Source organism: Plectropomus leopardus, chromosome 9 (genome assembly GCF_026936395.1).
Source record: "Plectropomus leopardus strain MGB_pleo_1.0 chromosome 9, ASM2693639v1, whole genome shotgun sequence".
NCBI lineage: Eukaryota > Metazoa > Chordata > Actinopteri > Perciformes > Serranidae > Plectropomus > Plectropomus leopardus.
Window position 1 is genome coordinate 6,404,944 of NC_142184.1, and position 21,185 is coordinate 6,426,128.

Below are 21,185 nucleotides of genomic sequence, written 5' to 3' on the forward strand. Positions count from 1 at the left end.
TTACAAGGTGCAAACAGTTCACAGTCTTGTAAAAAATCTATGTATAAAATATGCACAAAAAATATTTACACCAGAATTTGCAGAACAAGACTGGACTGCACAATTTTTGACCATTTCATTATATTTTGTTTAAAAAAGGCAGAAAAATCATATAAATATACAAATTAAATAAACCTTGCGCAACCCAAATTAATTACATCAATCAATTATTCAAAAATGCTCATTATGTTTTTTTCTTGATAGAGCTAAACTAACGCTTTTATTCTGACGGCAAATTCCAATTTCCGGTGTTTTCCGGCTCGAGTCTGCGCAGTAGGAGCGGATTAGAGCCGGAGTGACCCGTCTGTCCACTGAGATGACGAGAAACTCTTAGTTTTCCTTTCTGTTTTCCACCTTTTCTCACAGGTAATCTGCTCTGTCTTTGGTCGTGTATCTCAGCTGTATTATTTATTACGACCTCCAGTCTGTTGCTCGTCGTTAATCACATTTTCACGCTCATTTTGGGCCCGTTTGCTGTGTTTCGGCAGCACTTCCGTACAGCTCTGGGACGATGGCTGGTCCCGAAGAAGACCAGAAATTCTGTCTTCAGGAAGTCCTCGACACGTTCAAACTGTGTCTGTCTGAGGATAAAGAAGTCTATCTTCAACACTACGTCGCTGGCTGGCGTGGACTTGTGAAGTAAGTGTACTATACATACAATAAGGTTCAGTAGTACAAAGTAACTGAGTACATTTACTCGAGTACTGAAGCCTGCTTGAATTGAGGTGACCACATTTCAGATGTGACAACTGGGGACATTTGCAGTTTGGCGGTCAAGATCATTAAAATACTGAATGTTCTCATTTATGAAATTAAACGAGGAGGACAATTCTGATATCATAGAATAAAATAGAAATGATGTTACAGCAGCGACTGAATGAAATATTCGTTAAAAAGGGCAAAATAATGCAAATATATACATATACACATGAAGGCATTTAACATAGAATGAAATGGAATAGAATAAAACAAATCAATAATAATAATAATAATAACATATGTACAGGATAGTATGTACATATGTATAATCTGACCAAAGTAACTGTTGTATTGTAATAAAGTATTACCACTTAATAAAACAGAGAAATATATATATGTATATATACTGTATTTTCCTTTTTATTTTTTCATATTACATTTAATTAAATTCAGTTTTATTTGTAAAGCCCATTATCACAAAACACAGTTTGCCTCAGAGGGCTTTACAGCAGACGACATTGCCTGAGGAAAAACTCCCCCCAAAAAACCCTGTAATGGGGGAAAAATGATAGAAACATCAGGAAGAGTGACTAAACAGATGTATAATAGATTTCATAAAAAACAATGAAATTACAGCGCTGACAAAAAGGAAAGAGAGGGAGAGAGATGCACAGCAATAATTTAGTTTTTATTTTTTCCTACGCTTTTTCTTTTTATTTGTCTTTTTTATTGTTTATATTCTAATTTTATTTTTTTTTAAATATATGTTACACTTTTAAGCAGTGTTAAAATATTATAAAAAATAATATGTTTAAATATATTTCCTGTGTATCACAATTTTAATTATATAATTTAAATAATTATGAAAATAGTTTTTATTTTTCTTTAAAAAAAAAAAAACATTCCAGTGTTTCTGTTTCTCTCTCAGCTATTTTTCCTGTTGTTTTATTTTCACTTTTTACTAAATCTAAGTTTTTTATCGCCTTTATTCCCATGTTTTTAAAAGAAATAAAAGTGTAAATGCTCGTGAAAAGTGTCTTATTACAGCACGAGAAAACTGGTTTTGCAGGCTTTAAAGTGTACACTTGTTACAGTGTATTCTGCACTGTGGTAATGCTACTTTTACTCTGGTAAAATATTCAAATACTTCCTCCACCGCTCTGCCACTGAGCTGCTAAACTGTCTGATCACCTCGACAGGTTTCTGAACAGTTTGGGGAGCGTTTTCGGCTTCATTTCCAAGGACGCCGTCAGCAAGATCAAGATCCTGGTCGGTTACCTGGAAGGTGAGAACGGGTCTCACTACGCCACCGTCCAGTCGATGGTCAAATACGAGCTGGAGAACGAACTCGTGGACCTGACCAAGAGAGGCGGCCACCCAGAGTCCGGCTGCCGCACTCTGCTGAGGCTCCACCGCGCGCTGAGGTGGCTGGAGCTGTTCCTGGAGCGTCTCCGTACCAGCAACGAGGACAGCAAGACGTCTCTCATGTGCTCAGAGTCCTACAATGAGTCTCTGTCCCAGTACCACCCCTGGTTGATCCGTAAAACTGCGGGCATGGCGTTCTGCGTGCTCCCAGGGCGCCCTGCTTTCTTCGAAGTGATGAATGTGGGCCCCCCGGAAAAAGTGGTGGCCATGTTAGGGGAAGCTTTACCTCTAATCTCCGAAGTGTACGAGATCACAGAGGAACTTTACGCTCAACAAAACCTGCTCGACCTGCCGTAGACAGACAAAAGTGCTATTATTATTATTATTTTTTGCTACTTCATGCATTAAATTATTAAACATGAAGGGCTGTTCAGCGCGCTGTAAGTGCTGTGTGCTGATTTAAGGGTCGTGCATTCTCTGTACAGTGTTAACAATTTTACTGACACAAATCTTTTCCCATTTTTTTATTTCATGCAAAACTACTGTTAATCATCACGTTGCATGTTTATATTTACTCTTCAAAATGGACCTCGAATGATCTTTTTTTTTAATTTAACTGGTGGATGTGTGTGTTTAATTTGAACAGTGGGGACCAGACGTCTTTGCGCACTGATGACAGCTTTTTGTTTTCATAAATTATCAAAAAATTAAAGAAAAAGTATTTACAGCTGTTTTGACAATCAGTTAATTATTGACGTAAGTTTTTCGAGTAAAAACACCACTTATCTTGTGGTTTAAGGCTCTGAAATGCAAGTAATTTCTTTTTTCTTCCCGGTCTTACATTAAGATAAATGAATTTTTTATTTTTATTTTGACAGATTTGATCATAACCAAATCGAAAATCCTATTTGATAATGAAAATAGTTAGTTGCAGCTTTACTTAGCACATATTTTAATCAGAATTTTGTAATTCTTGTATGAAATAATGTAATAACGGGGCCATTAGGTAAAGTTTTTGACATTCTCATTATCATGTTATTCAAATATTGACATATTTATCTAATACTAGATAATCAGACATTAGATTATACCAGGTGTCACATAAATTATTACGGTCATGTATTAAAAACACAGATATAAGCACTTCTCTAGTGATAGAAAAGTCTAAATGTGCCAACAGTGTTAAATTTATCTTTGAGATTAAAAAAGCAAAAGTTAGGCCAACATTTCAAAACAGAAATATTGAAATAATTTGAATACTCTAATTAAAAAACTCACATATAGCACTTTATTGGCCAAACCAAATACTGCCACATTTTACCAAAAGGAGGGGGAAAAAATCAATAACCGTACTTTAGGAAGTATTTATAATAACCTATGAAACAAAAGTTTTTAGTCGAGGACTCAGTCGTTGTCCCCACTGTTTATGACCTCAATGCAATTTCTTCATTTAATTTAGAAATGACAAAATATGCTGTTATACTTTATTTGAAGTCACTGGTGTAATGTTTTACAAGAATGTACTGTACTATATATATTATGTACATTATCATTAATTCAAACATAATTTATAAATTGTGTAGCCTTATGAAAAAAAGCACTTGGTTGATTGTTGTAAATTTGTGTTATGATTTGATAATTAATTTTGTTACCTGTTGTTTAAGTAAACGAGGACATGAGTCATATTTGCATGATGTTTTTGTTATTCTCTGCTTATGGCAGTGAGTGTTTTAATCACGATAATCAGACGGCCAAACTTTTAAAACTCAGATAACAGAAATCCAAACACAAACAAAGATTAAGAAACTGCCATGTATTTATCAGTGATAAGAGCAGAGTAATATATCATTATTTAATTGTATAAAACTGTGAAAGGAGCTATAATGAGTACTTTTACTTTTGATACTTAAATTCCCTTTTTCTCAGAATACCTGTGCTTTTACTTAAGTAACATTTTACTGCAAATTCTGGACTTTTACTTGTATTGAAGTATTTTTTGACCACTGCTTTTACAGCTGAGATCTTACACCGCGTTCACGAAATGTGACCACATGAACTCACCCCTTATTTGGACGACTTTGGAAATGGAAATTTTCGGAGAACCAAGAGTCAAAGACCTTGTGTACATGACTTCCCTTTTCATGAACATGAGTTTACAGGGGGTGGCTGTTTTTTTTTTCTTTTATGATGATGCTCCTTCCCTAAAAAAAAAAAAAAAATTAGGAAGAAATTAGTAAAAAGTTACAAGAAAATGACCAAAAATATGGAAAAAAAAGAATCAAAAAACAAAAAGGAGATAGGCAGTGACTTGGAAAAAAAGTAGAAAAATTATTGTATAATCTGTTACATTTTTAAATACTCAATTTTAATAACCATAAATAAAGTTTTAAAAACACAGGAAGAGGCTGATGAGCCACTTAATAAAAATGACCCCAAAATTAACAAGAAATTACTAAAAAGTTGGGAGAACAAAAGTAAAAAAATAAAAGAGAAAAAAAGACAAAGTGCGAAAAAATAAAAGCTTTCTTTAAATTTAGTTTTATGGATGTTTTTTTCCTCATTTTTTGATAATATCTAATAATCCCTCCCAACTAATTTTCAGACAAATTCCAAGACAATGTGCAGGACAGTTATTGCCAAGTTACTCATGTTATTTGCTGTGTTTTCAGAAGAAATCAAAACCAATTTTCTCAAGTGTCTGAATGCAGCACATGAACGCTGTTGTCGATTCAGGTTTTAAAAGGTTAAACATTTGAAATTTAAGAAAATTTGCTTGAATTCATTCAAAAACACAAGAAGGCAATGAGCAAGAATATAGCAAGAACAAGAAATAGCATAAAATTAGCAATAAATTATTTAAAAAATACAAAAAAGATAAAAAAGGAAATAAATAAATAAACCAGAAAATTACCTTAAAAAGTGATTTAAATTAATAAAATTATTTGAAATATATAATTATTAGAGTTATTTTTTCTAGACATTTTCCCTATTTTTTCAAGAATAATTATTAATCTGCCCACAGCTACTTTTCAAGTCCTGTTTTCATCTTTTACTATTTATTTATTTATTGAAATTTGCTGCACATTTCTTGTCAAGTTGCTCATGATGTTTTTCCTCGTATTTCATGAGACATCAATGCACATTTCACAGATTCTAGAGGTTTAAATGTTTATGAAAGGCGTCTAAACGCAGCACAACCAAACTGATGTGGATTCAGGGCGTCAGGGGTTAAATCTAAAATGAGCTGCAGTTGCATATTTTCACCAGCAGGGGTCTCCTCGCCTCCAAACACATGTCGTCATCAGTGCACCAGGCTGCCATGGCAACGCGGCTGACGCTTATGGAGGCACTTCCTGCTGAAAGTGGAGAAAAGCGCACAAACGGTGTTTTAAAGGTCTTCATTTGTAGTTTGGTGGCTTCTAAAACAGCAGCACGTGATGTATTGAACTTCAGCGGAGACTTTTATTAACTGTGACTCTCTTTTTACTGTTTTTGTGAAGGACTGAAGCCAAGAGACAGCTGCGAGTCTTCACTGACTCCTCTGAAGTTAATGGAGGAGAGAAACGTGTGGTTATCGATGCATTTAACGAGACCAAAGTCCTCCAAAGGGCGCAGCAGACCGGCTGTAAACAGCTCTGCATCTTCGGCTGACTCTGGCAGCACCCAGAGGTCCCCTACTGGGTCTCCAGACTCTGCAGGGTTCAGCAGGCTGGACAGAAACCTGTGCTCCCAGTCCCAGCCCATCATGAGGCAGAGCAGCCCGCTGAGCCAGGATCAGGTGGTGGTGCACGCTGCTCCACCTCTGTCCTTGAACAAGTACAAGGTGCTCCCATCTATAGGGAGGAGGAGGTCAGAGGTGAGTCCAGAGGACAGCCTGGACACAAAGATGTCCAAGCTGAGCCTGTCTGATGATGCAGTCCTGCAGCACAAAGTGAAGGATGTGACCCGGACCAGCAGCTCTGAGCTGGACAAGACGGCTGAAGTCTGGCCTCCTGATCCAGGACCAGTAAAGACTAGAGAGGCAGGTGCAGCTGGTGGTTTGCTGCTGGCTGTCAGAGCACCGTGTGGGAGGAGGTTTCAGCAGCACTTCGAGCCCACGGACACTCTGCAGAAGGTGAGAGACAGCGCAGAGCTCAGGTACGGAGTCACGTACGCCGATGCGTCCATCGAGACCATGGACGTGCCACGCAGGACCTTCACAGACATGGACGTGACCTTGGCCCAGTGCGGCATCCTGAACAGATCGGTGCTGTGCATCTCTCAGAGAGACAGCGTGGCCGAGTGAGCTGAGAGGATTTTCAAGTTGTGTTTTGCAGCTGAAGTTTGCTGGTGTGGTGGTTTTTGACCCTTTGAGACCTGAGCAGATTGGCTTCAGTTCTTTCAAAAGCATGGGAAGAAAACAGCTGTGAGCATCTTAAAAGAAATGGAAAAATATTTGCAAAACAGTAAAAAAAACCCCAAAAAACAAGTACCCTTAAAATAAACAACAAAAAAGAAAAGGAACAAACTAAAATGAACAAGAAAACTACCTTACAAAAAAAGTTTAAAAAATTGTTTTTAAATATTTTTTTCTTATTGTAACATATTTTTTAAAATATATAATTATAGTATTTATAAATATAGTTTTCTGGAAAATTTTACCTAGTTCATGTATATATAGTATTTCTAAATATAGCTTTCTGGAAATTTTTACCTAGTTTTTAAAAATATTTGTATATATACTAATTTGCAGGACTTTTCTTGGCAAGATGCTCATTGCATTTTCCCTTAAGTATAAAAAAAATCGAACCATTTCTTTAGTTTCAGAGGTTTAAATACTTGAAAAGGCATCTGAAGGCAGTGTACAAAAGAGTCAGTCCAGGTGTTAAAGGGTTAAAGACCCCCTCTGCTCAAAGCTATATTTCACTTCATGTTTGTTGTGGATGTTTGAGCTTCATTTTGAAGAATGATATACATAACTAAAGGACATTTTCTGTCCAGAAATTACATTTTTGAAATGAAAAATATATTTGCATATACTGATTTTTTAATGAGAGCTAAAGAGCCTCATAAGGTTGTTTTTTTTTAATGGATATAGTTTCACACTAAAAACGATATATTTTAGAAATTTAGGGGCTCCATAAGCTGTAGATGAAAAAACATAAGACTCCAGGTATTATTCAAAGCTGTCTGATTTTGTCTCAAAACATGACTTACGAAGATCTTTAAATATACACAAGCTTGTTTTTGTAACTTTCATTAAAAAAAAAATTAAAAATTGGAGCACTAAATCATCTAACTGGTGACCAGCTGTACTGTTGGAAACAACATTCACTAAAATATATCTGTGCATAAGCACTGCTCGCCTCGAAGGAAATTTAAATTTTTTTTACCAAAGTTAAACTACACAAGGTTTTGATTAAAACAGCATCTAAATAGTGACCGAATTAACTTTGATCTGCTGTCAGTTATTGATTCAGAGAAGATATTCTGATTAATTAGTGTCATTATTTGACATTTCATACCAAAGTTTAATCAGAAATGCTACAGACAAACGCAGCAAAAAAAGGTCTTTTTCTTTGTTGCCAGTTTCCACATCTTGTTTTTTTGGGTTGATGTTCTTTTATGCCAAATGAAATTTATTCAGCACACTTTACTTTAATACTGAAAGTACTGCCCTGCTAAAAATAAAAGGTTTGAATTTTACTGACCTGCATGTGCTGAGTCATCAGTCTGAACAGAAAAGTTCATAAAGGACAAAAATGAATCATTTTTACAACCAACAGAAAAACAAAAGATGTTTTTCTGACTGTGTTGGAAAAACACAGGTGTGAAAAAATAAAATTACTGAGTGCATCATCATCACTGATGTGATTAGTAACACCTGTGCTTTTCTTTCAGAGTCAGTGAAAACACTGCACACAGCCCTCTGTACTAAACCGAGGTTATTTCAGTTCACACTAAAAACGGTTTAAAACTACGTGTGTTAAACATTTTAGTTAACTAAAACTAAAACAACGAAGAGACTTAAGAACTAAAACTTACCTGACAAAAAAAAGAGAAATTAAATTAGATTAAATGTTTTCGGCAATTAAAATGGCACAAAATCAAATTTAAGACTATTTCATTTCTTTTAAGGCCTAATATTTGTAAAATTGAGTTTATGACATTTTAAAAGTTTTCAAGTATCTACAGACACTCTGATAATAAAAAAACCTAAAAACTAATACTAATAAAAACATTTTAAATAATAAAAAAATTATCTGAAACAAACAAACCCACTCTGAAAACAAACTGTGATGGAAACAAAATTACAAGCCAAATAAATAACCAAAATAATAATAAAATAAAAAAACGTTTAACTTTGTCTCGAGGAGGTTTTTCTTTTTTTTAACCTTTTAAAACTGAATGGCACTGCAAAATGATTTGTTAATGGACAAAAGCTATATTTTTATGATAAAGACTGAAAGTATCACGATAGGACTAATAAAATCTTTCAACATTAAGTCAGTGCTCTGAAAAAAATGAATTAAAACACACTTAAGTGCAGAAAAATAGGGCTTTTTGTAATTAAATGTATTGTATACTCAAGGACTTTTTATTGTCATTTTATGTTTAGTAAAGGCTCTCAGCAAATTATCCTTTTTATAGATAAACCAAATACTCTTGTTTGATGTTATTAAAATCAATAAAATGGCTCAAATGTCCACTTATTTGTTTCACTGAGGTGCTGACGTTTTGAGCTGCTCTTAGATCCACAGTTTTGTCCGATGAAGAGCAGTTGTGCTTGAAATGTCAGCCCTGCAGGGAGCGAGCATATTTTTCTTTTTAATATCTGCTTAGTTTCAGCTCAGCACCTGCCCTCTTCGGTTTTGATGTGCGTGTCCTCTGACCGGCTCGAGCTGTCGTGCAGAAACAGCATTTCAGCTACAAGAAACTGAGCAGGTTAGTTATGTAACAGGATATTTATTGGGGGTTTTTTCCCACACAAAAAATGAGCACCAGCTCAGTCTTCATAGTCTGATATAACATCAAATAATCCGGAAACTGAGCTACCACTGCATCTGAAAACAGGCACTTAAACCTCAAAATGCTTCAAGTCACTCAAGGATAGTTGATCTGAACTCGACCTGTGGATGAGACACACGCTTCTATGCCACCAATCAGGCATTAATAATTCACTTCAGATAATCAAACACAAACACCACTGCAAACCGTCAGCTGTAGTATCAGCACCACCCTTCCTAAATGCTGTTTTAACAGCAAGTGGTCAGTTTAGAGCCTCTCTGGGAGCCGGCTTCAAGGCTTTAAGGTGACTTCAGTGATCAAAGTCGGACACATCAATTGAAAAACTTTGGCACAAATAACTGCCGTGAAATAAGTTTGCATAGTCAACATCGGCATGCATATTTCTCTTCTGTAAACAATAAACCCTGCAAAGAACTCGAGCCACATCTGAGGTAACACGTCTAACTGCTTCAGTGTCGGTAGTGCACGGAGCGAAGAGCTCAGCTGATCAGCTTCTCCATTTCTTCCAGATTGCTGGTGTCGAGTTTTGTGATTCTCCTGTCTGCGGGACGAAGATAAAGAGACAAAAATCATGTTAGGATTCTTCTACATTTGCTGTTTTACATAATCAAGCTGAAACGAACCGAGACCTACTGAAATGCATCTCGATCTGGTTGATTATATCCATGCTGTGTTTGCTGTCCACCATATTGACAGCAAATCCTCTTCTGCCGAAGCGCCCCGTGCGGCCGATCCGGTGGAGGTACGTCTCATTGTCTGCGTTCCCGTCCAAGTCCACCGGGAGGTCAAAGTTGACCACAAGAGACACTTGTTCCACATCAATGCCTGTAATCAACACAACCATGAAGCTGTTGGTTTATACACACTCAGCTCCAGACATAAAGACGATGTTTCCATCTTTAAATCCGTCCCTCACCTCTGGAGCACACGTTCGTGGTGACGAGCACCTTCTCCTTGCCGTTCCTGAAGCGTTCGATGACGGCGGCTCTCTGCTCCACCGTCATTTCCCCGCTCAGTAACGCCACCTGGTGCCCCTCGTTGGTCAGGCTTGCAGTCAGCCAGGCAGCAATCCTGCGAGTCTGAAGGAAAAGCAGCAGATAAAGTGACTGCTCAGGGGACGTTTTCCTGGAGTTGGAAACTTATATGTGATAAATTTCAGAGATTAGCTGTTTTCTGACATGTTTGTGACATATGACGCTTCTAGGAGCCTCAGGACATATCTTTATCTTTGCACCTCTTGTCTGCACTTCTATTTTTAATGATGATTTTTATTTGAAATTCTTAAAATCATTTAGTGATTAATTTTGCCTTTTATATTTCTCTGTAAAGCACTTTGAATTGCTCTGATGTATGAAATGCGCTATGCAGATAAAGCTTCCTTGCCTTTTTTATCGGGCTCGGGCCCAAAACTGCTGCTGTGGGTCGGGATTGGTGCAAAACTGAATGCTAAAACTTTCTAAACTGTCGTGTTGGAAACATAGATCACATTACATTATGCACGTACAGAACTGAGATCTGATCACAATGTGACCAGGAGATAATTATCAACACCAGGTGTGAGCGTGAACGCCTGTGGATCGGATGTTATTAACCAGATCGCGTATCCAACGACAGATCGCACATCACCAGGTGTAAGTGGAGGCCGACAGTGAGGGGGATTTGTGATCGTCAATCGTAACGAACTAAGCAGGATTAAAACCAGCTGACTTACGTGGCAGAAGATCATGGCCTGTGCGACGGTGAGGCTCCCGTACAGATTGCAGAGAGCTGTGAACTTGTCCTCCTTCTCCTTACACAGCACGTAGAACTGCTTGATGTTGTCCAGCGTCTCCTCTTCGCGCTTCAGCCTGATGATGTTGGGATCGGGAACCACCTGCTCTGCAAACCTCCACACCGAGTCCTCAAAGGTTGCAGAGAAAAGGAGCATCTGGCAGTCCTTCGACAGCTGTCTGCGTTGGAACGAAGAAAAGTGGGAAAAGATCGTGATGAGTGAAGTTTGTGAACTGACAGGACAAAGAAAAAAGTTTTTATTTGTGAATTTTCTGAGATGGACCCACCTGTGGATCCGTATGCTCTGGTCCCGGTGACCCTGTGTGGCGATCATCACGTCCGCCTCGTCCAGCACAAACATGGTAATCTTCTTGGGGTCAATGAGCTTGTACTTGGTGCACCAGTCGAGGATTGTCCCCGGTGTTCCGATCACAATCTGCTCCTGCAGCTTGATGCCTCGCTCCACTGGACAACATGCAGAAATTCATGTATTTATACAACAAACAAACACTGCCTCCGTAATGACTCAAAATACCATTTCGCCGTTAATGCCATCAGACGTCGTTACAATCAGTCTCATTCTTACGTCTGTTCCCCCGAATGCCGTAAGCCAGTTTCACATCAGGACAAAACTTCCCCATCTGCTCGATCACTTGACCGATCTGCAGAGCGAGCTCGTACGTCGGCGCGATGCAAAGGCACTGAAAGAAGCAAACAGTTTTTAAAATGCTGAGTGTGTCTCAGCGTCTATAACCGAACGTGGACACTGTGTAACTGCAGACTGCATCATGTTTACCTGAGTCCACTTGTCGGCCGGGTTTACATGGCTGAGCATGGCCAGAGCAAACGCGGCAGTTTTACCTGTTCCAGACTGCGACTGGGCGATCAGATTCTGAGGTCTGGAAACAGAGACAATACACACGCAGGCGCGAATACACCACAGACAAAAATGATCTGATCATTAAGAAAGGTTTTATGACAACTAAGAGGACAATAATTACAGTCCATTTTAGAGCTGAAGTAATTACTTAAACTGCAGAGAATTAATTTGCAACTATTTTATCAAGTTATTTTTCATTATGCTGAAAAATGTTAAAGATGTTTGATGACATCATCTTGGGCTCTTTTGGACGTTCTTCAGTTTTCCAATATTTTACAGATCAAACAAAACAAAAGTAATCCCACTGACTTCTGTTAAGTTCCAAAATCTAGATTACAATAACTTTTCTGGAGTATTAAACTATAGATATAATTAGGGTTGGGTATTACTAATAGAGTTCTTCATTTGATATATATATATATATATTTTTGTACTTTACTTGATGCCCATTATGTGAGTTGATGAATGCGTGCTGATTGGCTGCAAGAAAAAACATTTAATACTTTTTAATACTACTCGGCTTGAGTTATTTTGGTCCAAACATTAAATGAATGAAGTACCAACATTCAGGCCTTGACATTATAGCTGTATATAACACACTGTGACTTTATGATTAAGAGACCCCCAGCGGTAGAAAACTACATATTGCATGATTAATAATGAAAATAATAATTGCAGTCCTAAAGTGATACCCCCTGGATAAGCTAATAGGTGCTGTTGAATCAAAAGTGACTCAACCTTCATCATTACTTAAAAATAGAGCTCCAACTAATTCTTGGTTTTTTTTTATGATTAATTGAAAAACATTTAGTAGAGAAAAACACCTACTGCAATGTCCCCGAGTCCAAGATGATGTTGTCAAGTTGCTCATTTTGTTAAACCAACAAATACACGAAAGATTTACACTTGACAGTGATGAGAAAAGCGGCTATTTTTTAAAAAAATGTAGAGGCTTGAAGAAAATATTATGTATTTTTCCTTAATAAACACCTGATGCAATTGCTTGATTATCAAAATAGTTTAAGATTAATTTACCAGAGTCGATGGTGAAAATGCACATGCAACAAATCCTAAAATTTGATAGGCTGAAACAGGAAAATATTTGAAATTTTGCCTTATAAACAATTACCAACAACTATACAATTACCAGAATTGTAGAGTCTGGAGTCCAGGGTTATGTTGTCAAAATGCTCAGTTTCAAAATATTTAATTGAAATTACATTATGGAAAAACAAGCAACAACTCCTCGCATTTGAGAAGTTCGAAGCAGCAAATCCTGACATTTTTCCTTAAAAATGACTTAAACAAATACTTGTACGATTAATTTTCTGTTTATCGATTAAACTCACTACTTCAAAAGAGAAAAAATGAACTCACGGCTGCGCCAACATCATGGGCAAAGCATTCTCCTGGATCCTGGATGGTCTGTTGAAACCGATGTTGTACACGCCCTTCAGCAGCTCAGGTTTCCTAATGAGGTCAAAAATAGCGAGAATAAAATGTTTGAGGAGCGGGAAAAATCAAACCATGCGAGGGCATAGGTCCTGATTTTTGTTTCTGTGAGCAATTTTTTCTGTTTTTTTGTTTGTTTCAAATACCTGCAGGCAGACCGCAAAAGAAACAGCAGTCACAGTACAGCACAAAAAAGAAAGAAAGAGAAAAGATCATTACAGCAATTCCTTTATTTTACATGCCACCATTTTTCGTGCTGAGATAGCGCCAGCAAGTGGGATTTAAGACTTTTTTAAGACTTTTTGTTATTACACTAAGAATTAAATTTAAGGCAAATTTTACAACAGCCAGAAAGGAAAATTACATGAACTGACATCATTAACTTAAGGTTAGGGAGGACTTTGCCCAAATGTTTATTGTAACATAAAACATGACTTTTTGGTGATGTTAATGTTAAGTTACCTTAAACTATTTTTTTTAAAGAATGGATGTCACTTTTCTTGTTGAGATTTTATAACAGAAACATAAAATCTTACTTAATGTGTCTGAGCTTTTTTTCTGTCTTTTGAAAGATTGATTTAAGATATTTTAATACCAATTAAGGCCTTTTTAAATTTTTTTTTTAGAATTTACTGCATTTTAAGACTTTAAGAATCTGTGGAAATCCTGCCATATTAATTACATCAATACATATGTTAATCTCTTGAGCCTTTGTTACTGTATGACTTTCGGCAGCACCGAAGCCTGTTAGACAAAACATCTTTTCAAACATGATAAACTTAATAAACTGGTATATTTTAAAGGTAGTTCTATGAGAGAGTATCTAACAACCTAAACAAATTGGCTTGATTTCTTTCAAAAATATGGGAAGAGGGCGATGAGCAACAAGAGAAGAAATGATCCAAAAAAATAGTGAGAAATTAATAAAAATTACGAGAAAATTGCCTGAAAATATATATATAAAAGCTAAAGAAAAAATATAGTTTTGTAACATAATTTAAAATATGTCATTATTACAATTATAAATATAGTTTTGTCCCAGCTGTTTTTCCCTTAGCGTTTATAAACTACTATTCTAAATCTACTATTGTACTTAAGTTTGTGAAACACTTAAGACCAAGTAACTCATTGCCTTTGTTTTTGAAAAAAATCGCAACAATTTGCTCAGGGTTTAAAGGTTCAAATACTTGTGAAAGGCATTTGATAGCAGCACAAAGACAGTAGACAGGTTTCCATTACAGATCTGCATAAAACTTAAGCGACATTTTTAAAATGCTGAGTCGCCGTAGGCGTATTATGCAAGTGATAATGGAAAGGAAAGCTCCTTACACATTTTCACAGACGAACTGTGGATTCAAAACTCTTCGATGATCTACTCAACTTTTGAAGAGGTATGTGATGTAATGATAACGACCTTTAAAAGCAGAAAAAAAGTCTCCATTGCAATTTTGCAAAATATAGCTTTTTCCAATCACCTGAAATACCATCTTATTTTTCATGCAGTACATTTTTTTGTAATTGATCAGTTTCCATTAGGAGTATTTTATATTCAATTTTGGTTATTGGAAACCTACTGGTGTCACTCCAGGTTTTAAAGGGTTAACATTGGTAGGGGAGCAATAGTGGATTTGGGGGTCCTCGGCCAGAAAATTTTGAGCATCAAACACTATAAACTGCATCCTAGTGAATTGTTGTGCAACAATTTGTGCCTTTTTTGTATCAATGTACGGTGTATGTCTTCATTTTTTCAGTCTTCTGGTACTTTCCATGTCTTTACTGGGGATGCACATGTCCTGAATATTGAGGTGGACGTGTCCCCTGCACCTGCACCTGCACCCACCCCCCTAAATCTGCACCTCTGCATACATGTGCTCTGTTTAAACTCACAGCCTGAGCTCCTCAAAAGTCTTCACGGAGTACAGAGGAGAGGTGGGGTCCCTCTGCAGGACCTCCACCTGGTTTCTGTTCCGCACCAGAGTCCGGCGGATCAGTTTATTCAACAGGGACTGCTCTGCCAGGTCCACTTTGTCCACGTCTCTTGTCCAACCTCCATTTTCTGTCCTCTCCGACACGATGTTGCCTGCACAGGTGCACACAACCCCAAACACATCACAAATTAGGAAGTTGAGACGTTAAAACGAAAAAGAAAACACACAAAGCTTAATTTAATTACCATTTATGTCTCCTCTTATGTTGCGAGGACCACGCAGTCGATCCACTTTATTAGAAAACTCCAACTAATCAGAGAAAATACATCATTAGCTAAAAAAAATGATGCAACAAACTACGCAGCTAGGTAGCGGATTGGGCTAACTTGCTAACGGTTATGAGCAGGTTCGTTAGCCCGTGTTTGATGCGACTTTTCGGGCAGTTTATCACCTTTAAAACTTACCTGTATGGATGGAGTTGTAGCCTCCTGAACGTCGACAGCGAGCGCCCACGAGTCACCGGACATTTTTACACATTAAATGCGTTTTTTCTTTCGAGACAAACAACACTTTTGCACAAAAGTTTGATGTCAGCGTGAATGATAAAGTGACGCCGTGCCGCCGTTGCTCCTGACCCGGACCAACCGCTACCCGCTGGACCACACCACCGATGCTGCGTTCACAAGCGTCGGAAATACTTCCGTTTGTAAGACCTCGGCCACAGGAGGCATACAATCAAAGTGTTAAACAGCCGAGAAAGAAGATGCTATTGGTTATTTTAAAGTGAAACAATGTTAAATATAGCTAACTTTAATTCCGTGGCATATTTTAAGGTCAAAATGAGTCGAGAAAAACATATTTGAGAAATGCTTTTATACCCTTTAATGACAATTAAAAAATAGAATGGTGTTAGCTGTAAAATATTTTTATATTTTTGTTTGATTATCTTTTTCATACAACTGTGAATCAAATTGGTTCATTTATTTGTGTTAAGAACGAAAAATAAAGCAAGTTGTTATATGTACGAAGTTTATGAGGAGTCCCTGAAGGCACCGTGGTATTCCCACCCTGTTTGTAGTGTGAACCTGCTGACACACCCGTAACATTTTCTAGATGCACAGAACTACACATGATACGGTATTTTACCAATTAAGTAACAGTTTAACACACATTTTATTTAAAAAATCCTTTTAAAAAAACTAATAGTAACAATATGTTATACATTAGGTTTCTGTTTCAATTTTAAACTTGTTTTATATGTCACGAATCTTACTTTTTAAACGTAATCTCAAGTGTTGTTTTGATTTAATTTAATCATAACAGTCGCTGTTGTAATGTTGATGTGTATCAGTCTGTGTGTTGAAGTATTTTCAAGTTCAAATTCAAGCATTTAGAAAATAAATAAATAAATAAATGTATTATTGTTTTCATTAACTCATAATTATTGAGATTATTATTCTTTCCCTGCCTGTTATTATTATTATTATTAGTATTACGTTTATATGTGTATATATTAGGTATATAAATCTTTCTCATTTTTTTCATTTTCCAATTAGTGTAAAAAAAAACAACAACAACAGAAAGTGCACAATAGTTGTGGATTTACAGGGACAGCCATGGTATGAACGAGGGAAAATCAGCAAAAGACATGCAAGTAAAAACAAGGTGACACTTCACATTTAGCATGATACACATGTATATAACATAACATAAAAAACAAACAAGTGTAAAGTAAACAAAATAATAGTCTAAACAATTCTAACGCTGAGATACAGATAGCATAATATAGCATTTTCCTGAGCTTCTGGGCCAAGTGGGCAAATGGGGCTGATCATGGGCTGATATGTAGGGGTGGTGGGCGAGTCATGTAGCTACTCCAGCCGCAGATACCTATAGGCATTGCAGCTGCCCTAAAAAAGAATTCATTGATGGATGCAGTTTGCACACAACATAATACTTTCCTAAAACATTACGCCCTGAATTTTGACCCTCTTTGACCCTATATCTGTTACCTTGGAGATCAAACTGTAGTTTGAACTTTTAAGCTATAACTGCATCCACTGTAGATTCTAACATATGCAAATGCATTTCTCCATCATTATTTTCATAGTATTATTACAAATCAACTGGTCATCAATCACTTGAATGTGCTGTCATCCATCATTGACACTGACATTTGTCGATGAGCTGTGAAGCTGTCGATGTGACGTGTCGAGGATTGAGGATCAGAGCGGCCAAAAAAGCGTGCTGGCTTGCAAAGTGGTATCCTGGTATTTTTGGCATTTTGCATTTGAAATACTATGTATCGGGACATACTACATTTTTCTGGCATACTAAAAATGGTCTTGAAACACACAATTAATCGTAACGTCAAGAAGAGCTAGTGACCTCCAGTGGAGCTTTAGTGACCCTTAGAGAGGTCAGGACCCTCGGGTTGGAAACCTGCTGTTTGGAGAAAATGTCATCAACTATTTATAGACTAAATAATTACTCAAGAAAACAATCTAAATTGTCATCTATAATGAAAATAACCTTTAGCTACAGCCCTGCAGCTCAAAGTCACTTATGTGACAACTTAAACACAAAACTTTAAGTTGAATTTACATTTAACCCTCCTATATAAGTAAATGAGCTATGTTTGTGTGTGTGTGTGTGTGTGTGTGTGAGTGTGTGAGACTGTGTATGTGAGGCTGGGAAACAGATAGACAGTGAGACAGAGAGGGAGGTGAGGGGGTGGGGGGTGGGGGGGGGGTGCAGACCTGGTTTTATTGGCTGCAAGTTAATTCAATTTGAAGGCGGATGCTGAGATTCAGCCAACCCACCCACACACACTCACACATACACACACACACAGATAGACACCACCTACATTTTCACAACTACCAAAGTGACTCTATAAACACACATTAATTGTCATGGTAACCTCACAAGAAAACAGATGCATCAAACCAAGTGATCTCAAAACACAGAGACAGCCAAGAGCATCCACGTTGGACACCAGAGAGACGGAGAGATTTGAGGTGATACGAGGGGACGTGTTTTGCTCCCTCAGAAGCCTTTTTTTCCACTCTCCCGGTGTTACAGTACATAAAATCAGCTATTAAACAGGATACCTGAATGGTTGCTGTTGTCATCGGTGTCAGAGGGGCTGCTGGAGTGAGTGGGTGGTGCTCATGATTTGAATGCGCATCTGATGAGAAGGGGGATGTTTATTTGAAGACCCTCTGTCTCAGCCCCTCTCCCTCTCTCTCTCATCCAACTCCAGCATCCACAGGGAGGAGAAGGAGGAGGAGGACGAGGAGGAGGAGGAGGAGGAGGAGGAGGAAGAGGAGGCGGAGAATAAATGAAACAGTTTCTGCAACCACATGTTGCTGTGCTTGATTGAACTGCTGCAGCACCAACCTTCCCCTTTCTTTGTATTGTCCAACTAACGATGTGGCCGCCGCATCTGTAGTCACCTGTGGCAGCACCTCTCCTATTCCCTCTACGCCACACAGAGAGAGAGAGAGACAGACAGAGAGAGAGAGAGAGAGAACAAAAAAGGGGAGCTGAGAGAGGTCGGAGAGGAGGAGGATATCTTTCATGATAAGTGGACTTCTGACAGAGAGAGATCCTCGCTGCATCCCCAGTTGACACAAATGAAAGGTAAGATAATGAGGCTGTGATCATATCAGATGCATGTTAACCGTCGCAATGTGTCTCCCTCATGATGCAAATATTAAACATCCCTGTCATTTGTTGGGAATGAAGAAAAAGGTCAGCCCAGTCAGGTGATGCGTCTTGATTTTGCAGTGTAAACAGATAGTCAAGACACTGTGTGTTCAACAGGTGGTGAGCAGCAGCGTCTGCACTCAGTTTTGACACTAATGAGTGCAGAGGAGTGTGATGGGAAATGTTGAGAGTTTTTATGGTTTGGTGGTCTTTTGGCAAGAGGGAGGCAGTGTGATTCATGTGACTGGAGAGAAGCATCCTGGGATTGCCACTTTTTAACACTAATTACTATAAGCTGGAAAAAACGTAAAGTAAAGAATGCCTTGAAAAAACACCTGCCGAGCAGCTCATAGAAATGTAGTTTTTTTTTGTTAACTTACTTAAAATTTGAATTTGCATCACCTTTTGTTTGAGATAGATCTTTAATTTTACATTTATCAATGTTCAGTATGTGTATCTCTAATTTTGCAGTTTGGCAGAATTGGGATAATTAAATTAAGACTTTCTTTTATCCACCTGTACGAGGAGATTGTTTCTATAGACAGACAAAGGGACTGCGTCTCCAACTGCTGTTGACTGGACACATGATGGCACTGTTGAGACAAAGAAATAAGCACTCTGTAATTACATCTGTATGACCTTTTCCTCGCCATTAATAACTATGTGGTGCCGAAAGCTTCTGTTTGAATATTAGAAAGACTGATTCCATTTGTTATTGATTCTGAAGGACTTCTTGTGTGGCCAGGGAGCGTGAAAGTTGCATCTGTGGAGATTACCTGTGTTAATTTCCTGAGTGAATATGATTCTGTGGTTTGTGCTCAGGAAAGAGATCGCCTGGTGTTTTAATTGCAATCAGTCACAGTGTCATAAAATAAAGCTTTTGCAATGGTCAGTCTGCAAGCAAGCAAGCAGAGCTGTCTCTATGGAAATTGCTTTCGTCATAACACTTCCTATCAAGCCCGTGCTGGGGCTCTGGTCGTGCAGCAGGCGCAGACCCTTGACAGCACATAACCAAGATTACTGGTGGAGGAGACAACATTAACAAGGAAGCACAGCCCTGAAGAAACAGATAATTTTATTGTATAACTTACATAATTAGCAGTGCTTCATTTCTTCTCTAGCTTGTTTTTTTAAATGTATCTGAGGTTTTTTACCTCACATGACACTATTTTTTTTCCTCTCCTGTTGCAATGTTGTAATAATGATGATACCATCTTGAATGTTTTTATTATTGTGGTGACCTTTATCTCAAATGCTCAAAGTGTGTCATCCATCCTAAGGCTCCTTGGTTTTACATCGCACCATTTGAGATTTCTGAGGTTCGTGAATCTGTAAAACCTGCTGCACTGAACTGACATCTAGATGCTTTCATCTGGTTTTATAGTCTCTAACGAGACCCTGCTGTGTGTTTGATGTTGACTCTGGGTAACAAAAGTGGTAAAAAGGAGGAAAAAAGAAAAGCTTTCTGCCATAACCCCCCCAAGGTGTTCAATATTAAATAAAGATGATAATATTAAAGATAACATAAAGATATTAATGTTATGTTACTTATTATTTCATAATTCAACTTTTTATAACTGTTGATCACCAACAAGCTCAACTTGTGCCATCATCTACCAAGTTACCGTTCAGCTAGCACCTATGCTAAACATAGCTGCTGAAATATAGCCTATAACAAACAGGTTCATTTTAATTTCACCTTGACTTTTGTTTTCCAACAAAACTTTTTATTTCACATTACTTTTAATTTCATATGGTCATTTTTCATGATAGTGAAGTGATAGTGATAGTGACTAGCATTTATGCTACGCTTAGCTGTTAAAATATAAAAGATATTGGTTTATTTTTTTCATCCCAACATTTTTGCCAATAATACTTCCTATTTAATAATAATACATCTTATGTCATGACAGTGGTGCAGATCTTCACCAGCAGGCTCAACAATGCTACCATTTAGCTACTTAGCATTTAGCTCACACTTTAAAAAATAGGTTAAAAACAGACCTATAAAAATGGGTTGATTTTTACTTCATCATGACATTTTTCCTAATTATAAATTTTATTTAATCTATACTTTTAATGTCATTATATCACTTTTCATGACAGTGTTGGTCACCAGCAGGTTCAACAAGTGCTAGTTAGCGCTTAGCTAGCATTTATGGTAAGCATAGCTCTTAAAAAATAAAACACATGGATTTCTTATTTATTTCATCCTGACAATTTTGTTAATAATACTTTTTTTAAAATTTCATGTTACTTTTAATTTCATATCTCTTTTCATGACGGTGCTAAAAATCACCAGCAGGTTCAACAATGCTACCATTTAGCCACTC

The 21,185-nt window shown here is 37.4% G+C and overlaps 4 protein-coding genes across 4 annotated transcripts in view; 3 read left to right on the forward strand and 1 right to left on the reverse strand.

Annotated features, from left to right (window-relative positions):
- The first annotated feature begins 258 nt into the window (after positions 1 to 258).
- On the forward strand, positions 259 to 3,788 carry cptp (ceramide-1-phosphate transfer protein). The gene is made up of 3 exons (XM_088081827.1): positions 259 to 405; positions 528 to 678; positions 1,938 to 3,788. The coding sequence occupies exons 2-3, from the start codon at positions 551 to 553 to the stop codon at positions 2,458 to 2,460; spliced, it is 651 nt and encodes a 216-aa protein (XP_087937953.1). The 5' UTR covers positions 259 to 405; positions 528 to 550; the 3' UTR covers positions 2,461 to 3,788.
- A 1,458-nt stretch (positions 3,789 to 5,246) lies between these two features.
- ubxn10 (UBX domain protein 10) lies at positions 5,247 to 6,571 on the forward strand. Its single transcript, XM_088081826.1, has 2 exons — positions 5,247 to 5,497; positions 5,604 to 6,571. Exon 2 carries the CDS (start codon positions 5,654 to 5,656, stop codon positions 6,386 to 6,388), a length of 735 nt encoding a protein of 244 aa, XP_087937952.1. The 5' UTR covers positions 5,247 to 5,497; positions 5,604 to 5,653; the 3' UTR covers positions 6,389 to 6,571.
- Positions 6,572 to 9,032: 2,461 nt separating this feature from the next.
- ddx19a (DEAD-box helicase 19a) lies at positions 9,033 to 15,833 on the reverse strand. The gene is made up of 11 exons (XM_042491770.2): positions 15,606 to 15,833; positions 15,387 to 15,450; positions 15,101 to 15,293; positions 13,139 to 13,231; positions 11,678 to 11,780; positions 11,468 to 11,582; positions 11,169 to 11,346; positions 10,823 to 11,060; positions 10,028 to 10,190; positions 9,745 to 9,936; positions 9,033 to 9,652 (listed from the first exon to the last, which is right to left on the reverse strand). The coding sequence occupies exons 1-11, from the start codon at positions 15,666 to 15,668 to the stop codon at positions 9,591 to 9,593; spliced, it is 1,464 nt and encodes a 487-aa protein (XP_042347704.1). The 5' UTR covers positions 15,669 to 15,833; the 3' UTR covers positions 9,033 to 9,590.
- Positions 15,834 to 18,543: 2,710 nt separating this feature from the next.
- Positions 18,544 to 21,185, forward strand: part of vwa5b1 (von Willebrand factor A domain containing 5B1) — a 36,895-nt gene continuing 34,253 nt past the window's right edge. The window contains exon 1 of the mRNA XM_042491844.2: positions 18,544 to 18,786. The gene's annotated coding sequence lies outside the window, so the exon portion shown is untranslated. The remainder of the gene's footprint in view (positions 18,787 to 21,185) is intronic.